The sequence below is a fragment of the Perognathus longimembris genome, chromosome 1, assembly GCF_023159225.1.
Source record: "Perognathus longimembris pacificus isolate PPM17 chromosome 1, ASM2315922v1, whole genome shotgun sequence".
Taxonomy (NCBI): domain Eukaryota; kingdom Metazoa; phylum Chordata; class Mammalia; order Rodentia; family Heteromyidae; genus Perognathus; species Perognathus longimembris.
The window spans coordinates 152,991,453-153,005,725 of NC_063161.1; the positions used below are offsets into that span (position 1 = coordinate 152,991,453).

General features: G+C 43.5%; 1 protein-coding gene across 9 annotated transcripts in view; it reads right to left on the reverse strand.

The window, feature by feature from the left end:
- Dennd1a (DENN domain containing 1A) overlaps nt 1-14,273 on the reverse strand; it is a 453,328-nt gene that overhangs the window by 41,177 nt on the left and 397,878 nt on the right. For all 9 annotated transcript variants that reach the window (XM_048342185.1, XM_048342167.1, XM_048342121.1 and 6 more), the window contains one exon: nt 8,324-8,455. In XM_048342185.1, the coding sequence (XP_048198142.1) occupies nt 8,324-8,455 (132 nt within the window). The remainder of the gene's footprint in view (nt 1-8,323; nt 8,456-14,273) is intronic.

The following is a 14,273-nucleotide window of genomic DNA, read 5'->3' on the forward strand; positions in this document are numbered from 1 at the left end:
CTGGCATGGCTGCCTGTAGTCCTGTCGGGAGAGAGGCCTGTTTCTTCAGCACTCCAGCTCTCACATGTGGATGGTGAGCAGCCAGCCCCAGGACTCCTGAAGCTGCTCTTCTATCAGCCTTACATCCAGCACACACGAGGGGCTCAGCCTACACTCTAGTGCTCATGTCCCAGAAGGAGGGGGATCACGAGGGGAGACCGACCTTGGCCTCAGCCCTTCTTCAGCCTGGGCTGCACAGACCTGGTATAGCTCAGAATATGCTGTTCTGAGGCTGGCTCTGCATTGGCCGCTGAGGTTTCTCCAGCCCTACCAGGCACAGATGGAGCTTTGATTCATACCACTGAGATCTCTGGGCTGGCCAGCTTCCTGCTATGAGAGGACTGCTTCTGGGCGGCAACATTGAACACTTTGTCAGAAACCTTTTGAGTATCCAACTCGGCCCATGAGCCTCCACAAGCTGATCTCTCTTTGATGGGGAACTTTTCTCTCCTGAAATCTAATATCTTTGTCCCAAGGAGCCAACCTGGCCACCTTTATCCAGCTCCATCAGAGAGAGGTGTCTGGGTATCACCCGTTGAACAAGGGCAAGTACATGTGTGAAGGCAGGCTGGCCAGTCACCCTCCACAGTGACCTACCACCAGCTAGGCATCACACTATTTTGGGTAACAGCAGTGGCCCAGCCCAAACAACTTTGGACATCTACTTGCCAGAACAAAGGGTAGGGTGCTGTGACAGTCACTCTGTAGGTGGCATGAAGGTAGAACCAGAGCAGGAGAGCTGTGGGTAATATGGTAGGGAGACAAGGATGGGCAGGGAGAGGGCAATGAAAGGGGGGAAATCTGATTTGGAAATAGGGTTGGGAGGAGTAGGGAGCTTTGCCTGCTAGGTTCTGAGAGCATGACTGAGCTAAGTCTGGCCAAGAAAATGACTTTGGACTATAGACCCTAATACTTACTAACTTGCTTACACTTGGTTCAGGCTGCTCAAATCTTCCCCTCCCTCCATCCCTATTCTGCTCTGGACTCTGAATGAGGTTCTATGACAGGCCATCTTTAGCATCTGTCCATGCCTCCGGTACCTCTCCCTCCATATAATGGCATGTACCTCTTCTTGGCTTCAGCCTTGCCTCTCTTGCCAAGAGCTGTGAGGATGCAGGCCAGCTACAAGCACAAGTGGCAGGAGGATAGCCTGTGGAAGTATGTGTTCTAAGACCTAAGATCATGCAAGGCCAAACACAGGGAAGAAAGGGTCGGTTGTGAGGCAACTCGATGGGGACAGCCAGCCACGAGAAAGACACTGGCCTAGAGGCCAGCACCGAGCCAAATACTTATAGGTATGTCCCAGTTAGTAACAATAGTAATAATCTATGATGTAGTATTATCACTCCTGGATGAAAGAGGAGGAAACAGGGCTTCGTCGACATTAAAGTTTAAGTTAAAGCTGAAATTTAAGCCCAGAGATGGCTGATTCTAAAATCTATATACATGTGTGTGTCTATATATGTGCATATATATATATATATATATATACCTATATATATATATGTATAAGTTTTTGGCCATTTGAAAGTAAGTTTCTGGCATCATATTTCACTTCTACATACTTTGGCAAGAATCTCCTAAGTACAAAGAGAAGAAATACACTAAAAGCTGCAATATTAACAATATCATCTACAATGTCCCAGTCTATCTTCAAAATGTCCAACTTCCCTAAGAATGCCTTTAAACAAAAACAAAAAACCCACTGGGCACTGGTGGCTCATGTCTGTCACTCCAGCTACTCTGAGGTTCACAGATTGAAATCAGCCCAGGCAGGAAAGTCAATGAGATTCTTATCTCCAATTAACCAGCAGAAAACCAGACGTGGAATGTGGCTCCAAGTGGTAGAGTCCTAGCTTTAAGCAGAAAAGCTCAGGGATGGCACCCAGGCCCTAAGTTCAAGCCCATGATTGACCTAAAACACCCCCACCCAAACAACAACACAAAATCCCAAACAAAATTCCATATAGTTCAAATTAGGGTCCATTTTGTATCTGGCTATGTATTTTAGTGTCTTTTACAGGTAAGCCTTTATGTCTGGTTTATACAATTGCTTTATTCCCTGTAATTCAAGAGATAACAGTCCTCTCTCTCCTCTATTCTCCCCTCCCCCCAAATAGGTATGTGTAGCATCCTTGGGGTGCCAGGGGAAGGGGACCCCAGTCCTCTGCCTAGTTCCTCTCCCTGGGACTTTCTGAACATTTATGACTGACCTCAAGACCTCATAAAAACACACAAAATAAAATAAGACGGGATATAAGTTTCTATAAAACAGAGCTGTTTCTACATTGAAACCAATCCTTATTTATAGAGTGTAAGTTTGGAAATAATTTTTGACCACTAATTGAATATTCATATTTCTTCTTCAAATGGACAGAAATAGAAGCATAGCAACATACATAAAATTAACTAACTCGTAGGAAACACAGCAACACTTAAACAATAATAAGTTAGGGCCGAATTTAAACACCCACAGCAATAACAAGATCCCAGGATATACTGACTCCCAGCTCCATGCCAGGCCCTGGAAGAGAAGGTGGACTTCTGATAGGTGCATGATCTTGTGAGGGAGATGCGCACTGAAGACTGTTTTGAGAAGGGTGTCATGAGCAAAGTCCTTGAGTAGCACAAAGTAGCACAGCTCTTTTTAGGGGAGCTGGGGAGATTTATAGAAGAGACCTATTCTGGGATTGGACAGGCTGATGGTAAAGGGCTTAATAGGACAGGCCACGGGGAAGGCTGAAATCTTTAAAGGAGGCTAAGTTGACATGGCCCCTTGCATACACTTCAGGTGGCCCTCTGCAAGGTCACGTGAGGAATGCCAGTTAGGAGATTGGCACAATGCAGGTGAGCAGTTTCAAAGTGTGCACTAAGGCTGTGGCACAGTTGATGGGGGGGGGGGGGAAGGAACTGTATAGAGTTCAGGAGGTGGGACCAAGAGTCTCTAGGGCTATGGATCAGGCTCAGCAGCGCCATTTGCTGAGACAAGGGATGGAGAAGGTGGAGGGATCTTGGCAGGAAGAGTATGTTCACGCTGGAAGCCCGTGTGTGAGGCGTTGGAGAGTACGGGACACCTGCTGGAGGTGCCTGGGAGGAGCAGCTAAATTGAAGGGAATTTAGGTGTGACTTCCAAGCTCAATGGGCAGAGGGAATTTCTTAGAGCTATGATACTATAAGGGCATATGCTTGCTGGACAGCCTCCAGCACAAGACGGGAAATAAAAGCTCAAAATTGTAAATACCAAAACTGGGCAAGCATATAGACAGACAATGACATGCCAAGAGCTGGCCCTAGCAGGGTATCCAAACCTCTTTGTCTGGGAATCTGCAGTAGTGCCTGGTTAGAACTCTGGTTTAATCAGCTCTTAAAAACTCTGCAATACAGGGGCTAGGGATATGGCCTAGTGGCAAGAGTGCTTGCCTTGTATACATGAGGCCCTGGGTTCAATTCCCCAGCACCACATATACAGAAAATGGCCAGAAGTGGCGCTGTGGCTCAAGTGGCAGAATGCTAGCCTTGAGCAAAAAGAAGCCAAAGATAGTGCTCAGGCCCTGAGTTCAAGCCCCAGGACTGGCCAAAACAAACAAACAAACAAAAAACTCTGCAATACAGAAACTTAGAAACCTTTGTTCAAATGGGAGAACAGAGGTGCCTTTCAATATACAAACTTTGGAGTCTTTTTTTTGGGGGGGGGGCAGACTGACCCAGGCCCACAGAATTGGAAGCCCACACAGAACTAAAATCCATTGTCCCAGTGAAGCAGAGGTGTTGCTGCTGGCTTTGGAGCAGGCTTGAGCTACTCTCTCCAGCAAACATTGCCCAAGCTGCTTTCCTCATTTGTGTAATGGGTAAAAGGCTTTCTTCCTTGCCAGGTGCCAGTGGCTTATGCCTGTAATCCTAGCTATTGAGGAGGCTGAGACCTGAGGATCCTGGTATGAAGCCAGCCCACGCAGGAAAGTCTGTAAGACTATTATTCCAATTAACCACCAAAAAAACCAGAAGTGGAGCTGTGACTCAAAGTGGCAGAGCACTAGCCTTGAGCAAAACAGGTCAGGAACAGTGCCCAGGCTGAGTTCAAGCTCTAAAACTGGCATGAGTAAAAACTCTGTCTCTCCAGGACTTCTCCTTTACCAGTAGGTGGTTAAGATTCAGTTCAGGAGCTAGAATATGAAAGCGTTCAGTGACCCGGGCCATCCGACTAAATACAGGGTGTAGTTTTGATGGGGTGCCACCTCTGCTGACTCTGCTGACAGAATGAGCATGATGATGCAGCTGCAGCTGCCCAGGCTCTGCAGAGGAGGACTTTCCATTCCCCATCCCAGAGGACAAAGGTAGGGGATCCTGGGTTTGTTTTGCCTTGTCTCCCCACCCCTGTTGAGAAGCAGTGAGGTCCTCTCTTTGAGTCTGGAAAGGAACTGAGCATGCTCTTTCCTGGGCTGGCAGCTCCTCTACCACTGTCCACTCACTCCGTGTGGAATAACTCAGCCTTTCAAAGTCACAGGCGATGCTTTAACAACCATTTGGCCTCAAGTCTAATGTAATGTTCTCTTTTTAGTCTTATGTTAAAAAAGCTGGCATTTAAAATCTCATTTGTTTCTCTCCTGAATCTTATTTCTCAATTTGGGGAGAAAAATCATTCCATAATGTTCCAAGGTAAGAATAGACATTTGCAAGCTACTTGATACCTTTAAACTGTTCAAATAAACCACCCCTGATCCAGATGCAGAGGCTAAGTAAAAATCCATTTATTTTGCTCACTACAAGCTCTAGGTTACATACTATATGTCTGCTTTAGCAAACAAATGAATTATAGTGACTTTGGCTTGTTGACAAAATATCTTTTAATAAAGGGTCCAACTTGAGACTATGTAGGGTCCTGGGTGGTAAGGAGACGTTGCCTCTGTGGGTCCTCAGAACACTCTGGGCTTAACACTCTCATTGCCCTGGGGCTGTCTTCATCATGCCCTATGAGGGTGAAGACAGAAGACTTATTTATCTTATACATTGTGTATAGAGTAAGAAACATATAATCAATGGGGGGCTGGTCTCAGTCTTGAAGGAGAAACTGAAGCCAAAGGCAAGAGGGCACCTTGTCTTTCTAGTAGTGATCACCCTTGCCTGGATGCCAAGCTCTCTCCTTGCCAGTCCTGGATACAGAGCCTAACACTTACCCCTCTCTGGACAGCTAAATGGTCTTTTTTTTTCTTATTTATTCATTTTTTCTGCAGCTAGGGTTCTTAAAGAATGACTCCCACAGGAACAGAAACCCAAGGTGAAGATATTTCTGAGGTGAGCACATGCGATCTGGCGAGGTAACTTATTTTCTGGGGCACTCTGGCTTTAATGACGTATGAACAGCATAGGTCTGCCTGAGGAGGGAGCCAGCCGAGGCTCCAGTCATGATGGTCCTGGGTTCCCATGCTGGTGACAGCACCTGGGCAAGTCCCTGCAGGACCCAGCTGAGTTCTGAGTTCCAGCTCTGGGCCCATAAAATAAGGTGAATAATCTCTTTTCTCAAAGGTCTGTAGCAGAGATGACACAGATATTGTGTGTGTGTGTGTGTGTGTGTGTGTGTGTGTGTGTGTGTGTGTGTATGTGTGTGTGTGTCTATTTTTTCTCCAAAGAGAGTATTATCACTAGGGCTATATGAATGGCTTTGGTGATTCACAGATTAACATTCAAAAATTTTTTACGTGCTTAGAACTTGCACTAGTATGTCAAACCTATGATTTTACCAACTGCTTAAGATAAGGCTAAGCATAATATGTATGGCAGGTTTGAATCTGTTTAAAGAAAACTATCAAGTAACCAAAAAAATAGTGCAGCTGGCAGGAGAGTAGGCCAAATATTTTTGAACTGGAACTCAAAGGCCTATTGTTTAGGAAGATGACCAAGTCCCTAAAACTTAAGCTATCTACCATGGTAAGCTCTACCTGCTGTGACCAGTGGCCTATCAAAGTGCCTGGGGAAAGGCAGACGGACAACCTACCATGCAGGGGGCAAAGCTGGAAAGAGTTAAAAGAAAGGGGTCTGAGCTTCCCTGGCCCATCTCCCCCCTCCCCTTCTCCCCACCCCCCCAGCTAATCTGTCACCTAATGAAGAGGCCGGCACAAGTGAGCTAGCTAGCTGGCAGTTCACTTACAGCAAACTGATTAAGAATGTTCAACCAACAGCAGACTGTAGACCTTTCCAGAGAAAATAAATAGAGTGTAGACTGTATGCAAATGTGTTTGTCACTTTGACAGCACGTCTCAATTAAGGCATCTCTCGGCTGTGGGTAGGCTCTGTGGTTGCAGCTGGGAGAGCCCGCTGCATGGCTGATACTAGGGGCTTGACCTTAATCCGCATGCATGCATTAAAAAAAAATCCTGCCTTCTTGTACACTTGCATAATGCTGGCAGCCACGTGAGGGAAGTGACAAACGGGGTGGGGGGAAAAAAGCCACTTTCATCCTCTCCAGTTTGCAGACCTGTGAAGGCACAGACAGCTCTTATTTCAACAGAGTTTGGGGTGGCTTTTTTAATTGTTTATCCCCACCCGCGTGTGCACACACACTTTTATTCTGCATTTAGCTGGGAATGACATTAAAGCATCTCTACTTCTGGCTGAAATGGAAAGAAGGTCTTTCTTCATTTCAAATAGGGCCTCCTTTTTTTGTGTTTCGAAAAATGGAATGTTTAACACCATGAAATCCCTCTCCCCCGCCCCCTCTTTCTCTGTAATGGGCTCCAAACTCCAGCGAGGGGCTCCTTTCATGGGCAGGTTCGTGTGTGCAGGAATGAGGACAAAGGAAAGCAGGAAGCTGACTCTGGAATGCCATGCTGGTGACAGCCAGGGTTGTGCTTTCAGCAAAAGCAGCCAGGAACTGGGGTGTGGATTTCTCCAACAGGGCCTAAGCCAGGGAGGAAGCGGTTCTTCAGGGCTGAGGACACCAGGCCAGTTTGAAGATGATCATTAGCCAAATGAGTACCACCCTCTTCACACTTCTTTCTTGCACTACATTGCAATTTCTACAACATCTCTTTCAAGTCTAAAATCAGAAAAGGGGGTGAATTTCCCCAAGTTATAGATGTATGAACATATGAGAAGATTAGAGAAAAATGATTCTCATGTTTCAATCAATTCACATCTTACAATAATAACCCACTGCAACAATTTCATCAGTTCATTTCTAAACAGCTCAATGTCTGGTACATAGTAGGCATTTGATTAACCTGTCAAAACCAGGAATTTTCTAAATGTGCGATTCTTGGTGGTTGAAATGACAATCACAGAAACGAATTTAATCATGCCTCATTGATAAATGATTAGAAAATCAGGTGATTCAAAATATCTTTGCAAGAACTAGCAAGCGCACAAGGCCCTGAGTCTGATCTCTAGAAGCTAAAACCAAAACCCGAACCCAAAAAACCTCAAAAATTGATTTGTACAGTTGTACCTAACCAACAGAGCCATTTTCCACAAACACAGAAAAATTATAATGTTTGACAACTGAGAGGATGATTGATAAGAAGTAAGGAAGAGTATATAACCTTTTCTTTCTTTTTTTTTTTTCCCCAGAGCTGAGGACCGAACTTGGGGCCTTGTGCTCGCCAGGCAGGCGCTCTTCCGCTGAGCCAGATCCCCAGCCCCTATATAACCTTTTCAATAAAAATTTTAACTGCAATACAATTTAATTTTAGTTTCTATACAGAGTACAATGTGTTACTTAAGGGGAACCCCCCCCCCAAGTACAGACAATTTTTCAAATGCTGAGGTCTTTGCAAATAGTTGGGTAAGAACTGGATCTACAGAACCACAGCCAGGGTGCTTAGTCTGAGAAGCACGACTCTGGATATTGATTTTCAGGAAGTATATTAATAAAGAACTCCTAATTGATTTTTTAAATAAGAGTTTTCTGGTTGCCTTTTATTTGAAGGTGCAAAGAAAGGCCTGGGATGCTAAAGTGTTTTAATGAGATGCCGAGATAACAGACACCTGAAAGGCAGTGTCTGGGAGCGAGGGTGGCGGCAGCTATATTTAATCACTCCATTCAACAGCAGGGCTAGCTGATGACCAGCGCTATACTGTCTCCTGAAATTTCTGAAGAACATCTTCAAAACATGTTTGCAACCACATAAACATTGGACCATAGGAAAAACTCTATGGAGCTGCTCTATGGAAAGCTGGAATGAAAAATCATCTGCTGCATGTACTACAGTTTCTTTTGCAAATAAAACAAATGCTGCCCCCCCCACCCCCTACCCCTCACCCCCCAAAACACATACAGGCCCAGGGTACACACCTGCCCGAAGTGGACTGTGATTGGCCTCCGGTCTTCTCGCAGTTTGGGGTCCTTGGCTTCCACCAGTGGGGATGGTGCAGTCCTGGGCAGTGATTCTTCTGCAGTGGGGGCACAGCCATTCTCTGTGATGTCCTGTAGGAAGGATGATGGTTTAGGGTTGGTGTCGGGGTGGCATCAGTGTCCCCTCACAACCCATAACCCCCCAGCCAAGGACCTCCCTTCTGGGACTAATGGAAGCAATGGGAGCTAACTTGGTGCTTTGACTTTCAAGGATTAGAAAAGACAAAATATTAAGGTAATATAATTTACAAGAGTGAAAAAAATCATCTTCATATTATCTTATACAGTTATTTTCATTTTACATATTCACTTTGTCTATATGCAGACATTTAAATTTTACTTGCAATCATAGCTCATGCATAATTTTATATCCTGTTTTTCCCAATGTAAGCATCACCATGGAGCTAGTCATTATAATAATAATTTTAATGGATGCATAATATTTTTGAGCAGACATGTAATTTAATGAATAATCCCATTACTATTGGGTTTTTGTTTCTATTTTTTTAACTTTCTAAATATATGTTAGTCTTTCCTTTTAAATTATTTCTATAGAAATCCTTAGGAATGAAATTACTAGGTCAAAAGATAAAAACCTTTTTAAGGCTTTATGTTCATTTTACTAAATTGCTTTCCAATTTACACCAACTACCTACAATAGATGCACTACAGTTTCACAGTACTTATTAGTCTTATCATTTAAAAAAAAAGTATCGCTAATTTAATAGGTGAAAAACAGACCTCATTGTTGTTTTAATTTGCATTACTTTGATTATTTGTGAGTGTGGACATTTTCCTACATTTGTGTGCTGATGATGTTACTGTTTGTGAGCATGTGTGCTCATGCCTTCTCTTTTCTACCCCTTATTCTTTCTGAATTCTGAGCTCCTTGACTTGAGAAAAAATTGGGGAACCTAGACATATTTTTAAATCCAAAAATTTACATTTCATTTGTGCATCTGATCAATCAAATTCTAAGGAAAAGAAACACCCAAAGGTGCCAACTGACTCAGGTGGCTAGCCCTGGCATCTGAGTTACACAAGGGGCATTTGGAACATAGATGTGGCCCACTTGTGCCATGAGCAATGCATGTTTTATTCAGGTTAACGAAGTTGCTTAAATCTTCACTAGTTAAGACCAGGAATAAATATATAAACAGACAATGTTTAATCATTTTCACCATGTAAGAATAACTCACATCCTAAATTAAATAGCAAATAAAATTTCTAATTATTTTCATTGTATGAACAAAAGTATATTTTGGCCAACAGAACGTATGCCTTTAGTATCCATTAAATTTTGCACAATGGGAGACTTTTGATAACTGGTCACTAGTAACTTCTCAGCTGAATAGAAATGGTTATGGCAGCAAACGAGGGAAAGTGTTGTGTATTGAATAACTGTGTATTAAAGGGGAAATATATGTATATATATTTATCACCTCAAAGCCTCAGGTTCTTCATCTGTGAAATGGGAAGATGGTATTTGTGAGGATTAATGGAGATAAGTAATGCAATACCAGTGGAGGGAATATTAGCTACTCAATAAACAATAGCAATCACTTTCTCCCACTATGTGTATGTAATTTGACCTTCTACATCCAGCTGCCTAGCACCAGGCCTCCATTCCTAGGGAACCAACTGCCTGTAGAGGCCAGCCTTGAGAAATCTCTCTGCTTGGGACATGACATAGGTGATGACCTCCTTGCTTTAGGGGGAGGGCTTGGCCCATATCACACCAGTCAGGTTCAGCCAGGCTAAGACTCAATGATGAAAGAGGCTGCCGACAGCCAATTAGAAATGGATTGTTTGGAAAGGGGCTGCTCCAAGGCCCTCAGGTCAAGTGGAACAAAGAGGACAGGGGCTCCTTGTGTGCCAGAAAGCAACAAAGAGTAAAAGGGGCATTTGGGATCCAGGTGAGAGCACCTAGAGGATTAACACAGAGGTTTAATAAGGACAAACAAAAAATTCACTTCTGGTTCAGAAACAATATTGTAAAGTGTGTGTGTGTAGATGAAAAAAAAGGTAACATGGTAAGAACTTGTATTAACTGTAAAGCTATAAGATAATAGGTATTTAAAAATGCATGTGGTAGTTTTGGGGAAATTATCTTAGTTTAAGCTATTTCCCTAGTTTTATTTATACCACGGACTAGCTGCTAGCTGCCTGCTCACCCAACCTCTGCAACTATTTCTTCCTTTTTACAACAGGGAGGCTACCAGTGGCTTGGCAAACTTCAAAGCCACTGGAAGAATGGGTTAAATGAGATATGGGGAAGCTTTGAAAAACATCCTAGCACTGTGCAAAGGGAATGTTGGAAGCTCACCCCCTGCAAAAGGTAGACAGCTTTTCTAGGTGGAGTGCCTGCCCCTGGTGGGAACTTTTCCAAACCCTTGACCTTCACTCTCACACTTCATTCCCACAACAGTTACATGGCAAACAGTGTGGAAACCTTATCTAAGGTCACAAAGCTAAAAAGTGGAGGAAGCTAGAACTATTGGGTTTTGGCATTTAAACCATAACAAGAGCACGTTGTCCTAAACTAAGGGGGCCTCATCCCATCATCTGGAGGAGGATGAATGACTGAGCACAGGCTACCATGCTGTTTATCTGTCTCTCCTACAGACTATGAGTTCTTGGGGTCAGGGTTCTCTTGAATCTAGCACAGGCTTTCCAATATATCTCTGTAAATTTGAGCTGAACATCTGGAAGGCAAATGTATCCAATACACAAATCTGCCTGATTGTAAAAAAGCCACCCTCATTTTATTTAGCTATTTAGAGATGTGAGATTTCTAACTAAATCCTGTGGCTCACCTCACTAATCTTTTTTTTTATGTCTTATTTTTTAAATTAAATTTTATTGACGAGGTGACGTACAGAGGGGGTACAGTTACATAATAAGGCAGTGAGTCCATTTCTCGTCATATTTGTTACACCCTTGCTCATTTTTCTTTCCCCTCTTTAGATCAGATAAGCATATATACAATATCCAGTGCACCAAAATCATATACAGTAACCACAGGGGGTAGGCCAAAGGAAGTTCACCTAGTACACTAAACATAACGACAACAATAAAATCCTGTTTCCATCTCTTGGATTTCTTTCATTTTGCTTAGCCTCATCTTATATAATCACATGTATGTAGCTGTTGAGCTCTTGTGATCCTCTGATAGGTCTATCCTAGACCTTTTTGTGTTTATTTAGTAATTGTTTGGTTTTAGAGACATAATGTAATGCTGCTGACCAAAATATGTGGAAATACCATTTGAAAAGAAGTTTATTTTACAGACAAGATCTCTACTGTTCCCCCTCCCCCCCATAACAACCACATATCAGGGAGACCATGTGCCTTTTTTCTCTGTGCTCTAGGCTTGTCTTGCTCAACATTATTTGTTCAAGATCTGACCATTTCCCTGCGAATGCCATTATTTTATCATTTCTAATCGCTATATAGTATTCCATTGTGTATAGGTACCACATTTTTTGGATCTATTCATTTGTAGTGGGGCATCTGGGTTGTTTCCATATTTTGGCTATTGTAAGTTGTGTAGCGATAAACATGGATGTGCAGGTGTCTTTATGGTATCCTGGGTCCTGTTGTTCAGGATAAATGCCTAGGAGTAGTAGGGCTGGGTCATAGGGTATGTCTATGCTGAGTTTTTTGAGGAACCTCCATACTTTTCTCCAGAGTGGTTGTACTAGTTTATACTCCCACCAACAGTGGAGAAGGGTTCCTCTTTCTCCGCAGCCCCTTCAGCATTTGTTATTGCCTGAGTTCAGAGAATAGGCCATTCTAACTGGAGTGAGGTGCTATCTCAGGGTTGTTTTTAATTGCATTTCCTTTACAGCCAGGGATGTTGAACATTTCCTCATATGTTTCTTTGCCATTTTTATTTCTTCTCCTGTGAAGTCTCTCTCTTTAGCTCCTTTGCCCATTTAAGGGGCAAAGGGGGTTTGGAGTGGATTAGTTTCTTGAGTTTTCTGTAGATGACGGACATTAGGCCTTTGTCCGTTGCTGTGCTGGTGAAGATCTTTTCCCATATGGTTGGCTGTCTTTCTAGTTTAGTGGCTATGTCTTTAGCTGTGCAGAAACCTTTTATTTTGTAGTAGTCCCATTTGTCAAGTCTCTCCCCTATCTGTTGTGCCCCTGGGACTCTGTTCAGGAAGTTCCTGCCTATGCCTATAAATTCTAGTGTCTCTCCTACTCTGTCCTTCAGTAGTTTCAGGTCTGATGTTGAGGTGGTTAATCCATTTTGAGTTGATCTTGGTGCATGGTGATAGGCTAGGGTCACCCCACTAATCTTTGATCTTTCAATTTTGTCACTATTTCCTCCAGTGGGGAAGGATATCAGCTTCCTCTCAGGATACTACAGGAAGCAGATCAGGACCCAGAGCCAAGAAAGCCCCAGGAACAGTGCTCCTCTGTGCCTACTGGCAGAGATCTTACACATAGTAAGAAGTCAGTTCCTACAACTTTGGACTCCCTTACTAAAGAAACTATGACCTCAAAATGAACAGAGACATCAGCCAAGGGCCTGGGCAAGGGTGTTCTGGCACCCTTCCGATGAGTATGCAAACCGGCAGTTTACATGTAAAACCCCAAAGATGTGCATGCCCTTTGGCTCATTAAAAATGGGGGGAGGGGAGACTTCCTGCAAATTCTTGCCTACAGGGTAGGCAACTAATTTAGGTGTCCAGTGATGAGATGCATTAAATGTATATATGGCCATTAGATAAATTATATGTAGTCATTCAAAACAATAACACATGGAAGCAACATTTAGTGGCCTGGAAAATGTTTGGGATATACTATAGGAAAATTCAGACTATCAAAAGAGATTATTTTTTGTTTAATTCTCTTATTTGTTAAATTTTCCCTGATGCTTTGTTTGCAAAAACTGACCTTCTAAATGTCGTTTTTCAAAAGCAAAAACAAGAGGCTTCAGGAAGGGGTAGGATGATTCTTTCCTTCCTGCAGGGTCACACAGGAGGAGCACTGGACAGAGCCACAGATCAGAGGCCACTGCAGGTGGCAAATTCTTCCCAGGATTCTCCAGGCTCAAAGCACTGGGGCTCTTCCAGTTCCCTTCTCTCTTGCAGAGCAAAGGAGGCAGAAAATATTGCCATTCCTATCACCTTGCCTGAGTATTTATTGGAATAAAAAAGTTCTGATAGAGCTCAACTCCACCTCTCTGTGGAGAAGACAGGCACAGCACATGATATACCCTTGCTCAAACAAGGCAGGGAGGCAAGAACCTGGTTTGGGGAGGCAGGAGGGCAGAGAGGGCTGGGTGTGGTGTTGGGAGAGCTAGGGTCAGGCTTTCTGAGGAAGAGACCCAGAAAAAGCAGCCTGCCTGGAAGCAGAGTTCAGCAAGGTGGAAAACGTTTTAACCAAGGGAGTGGCTGGTCAGAGCTGTGGTGCTTGGGAAGTTCCCAGGTGTGGCTGTTCTAGATGTGGGGCAAATGCAAATGGACAGAATAAAAACTCATTTATGGAGTGGCTTATCACCATCGCTATTTAAATGGATCCCCTCTTCTAATCCTTATGACAATCCAGTAAAAATCTGTGCTTCCTCTTGTTTATGGATGAGGAGAACTAGGTTTGAGAGGTTTAGTAACTCGCCCAGGGCCACAGAGGTAACATCCTATACCACCAAGGTTGAACCCAGCTCATTTGCCTCAGGAGCCCAAAAACCAAATCCCTATGAAAGGGAGTTTAAAAGGCCCCATGAGTGTGAAGACTTTTCTGTTTCTGGTGGGGAACTACCTATCTCCACTCTAAGATCTGTGCAGTGTCTTTCATTTCCTAGCTTACCTCCCACCACAGCAAATGTAAATTAAATGATGAATATTGATATCAAACTAGTAGCCAAAGTTGGAGAGTCTGT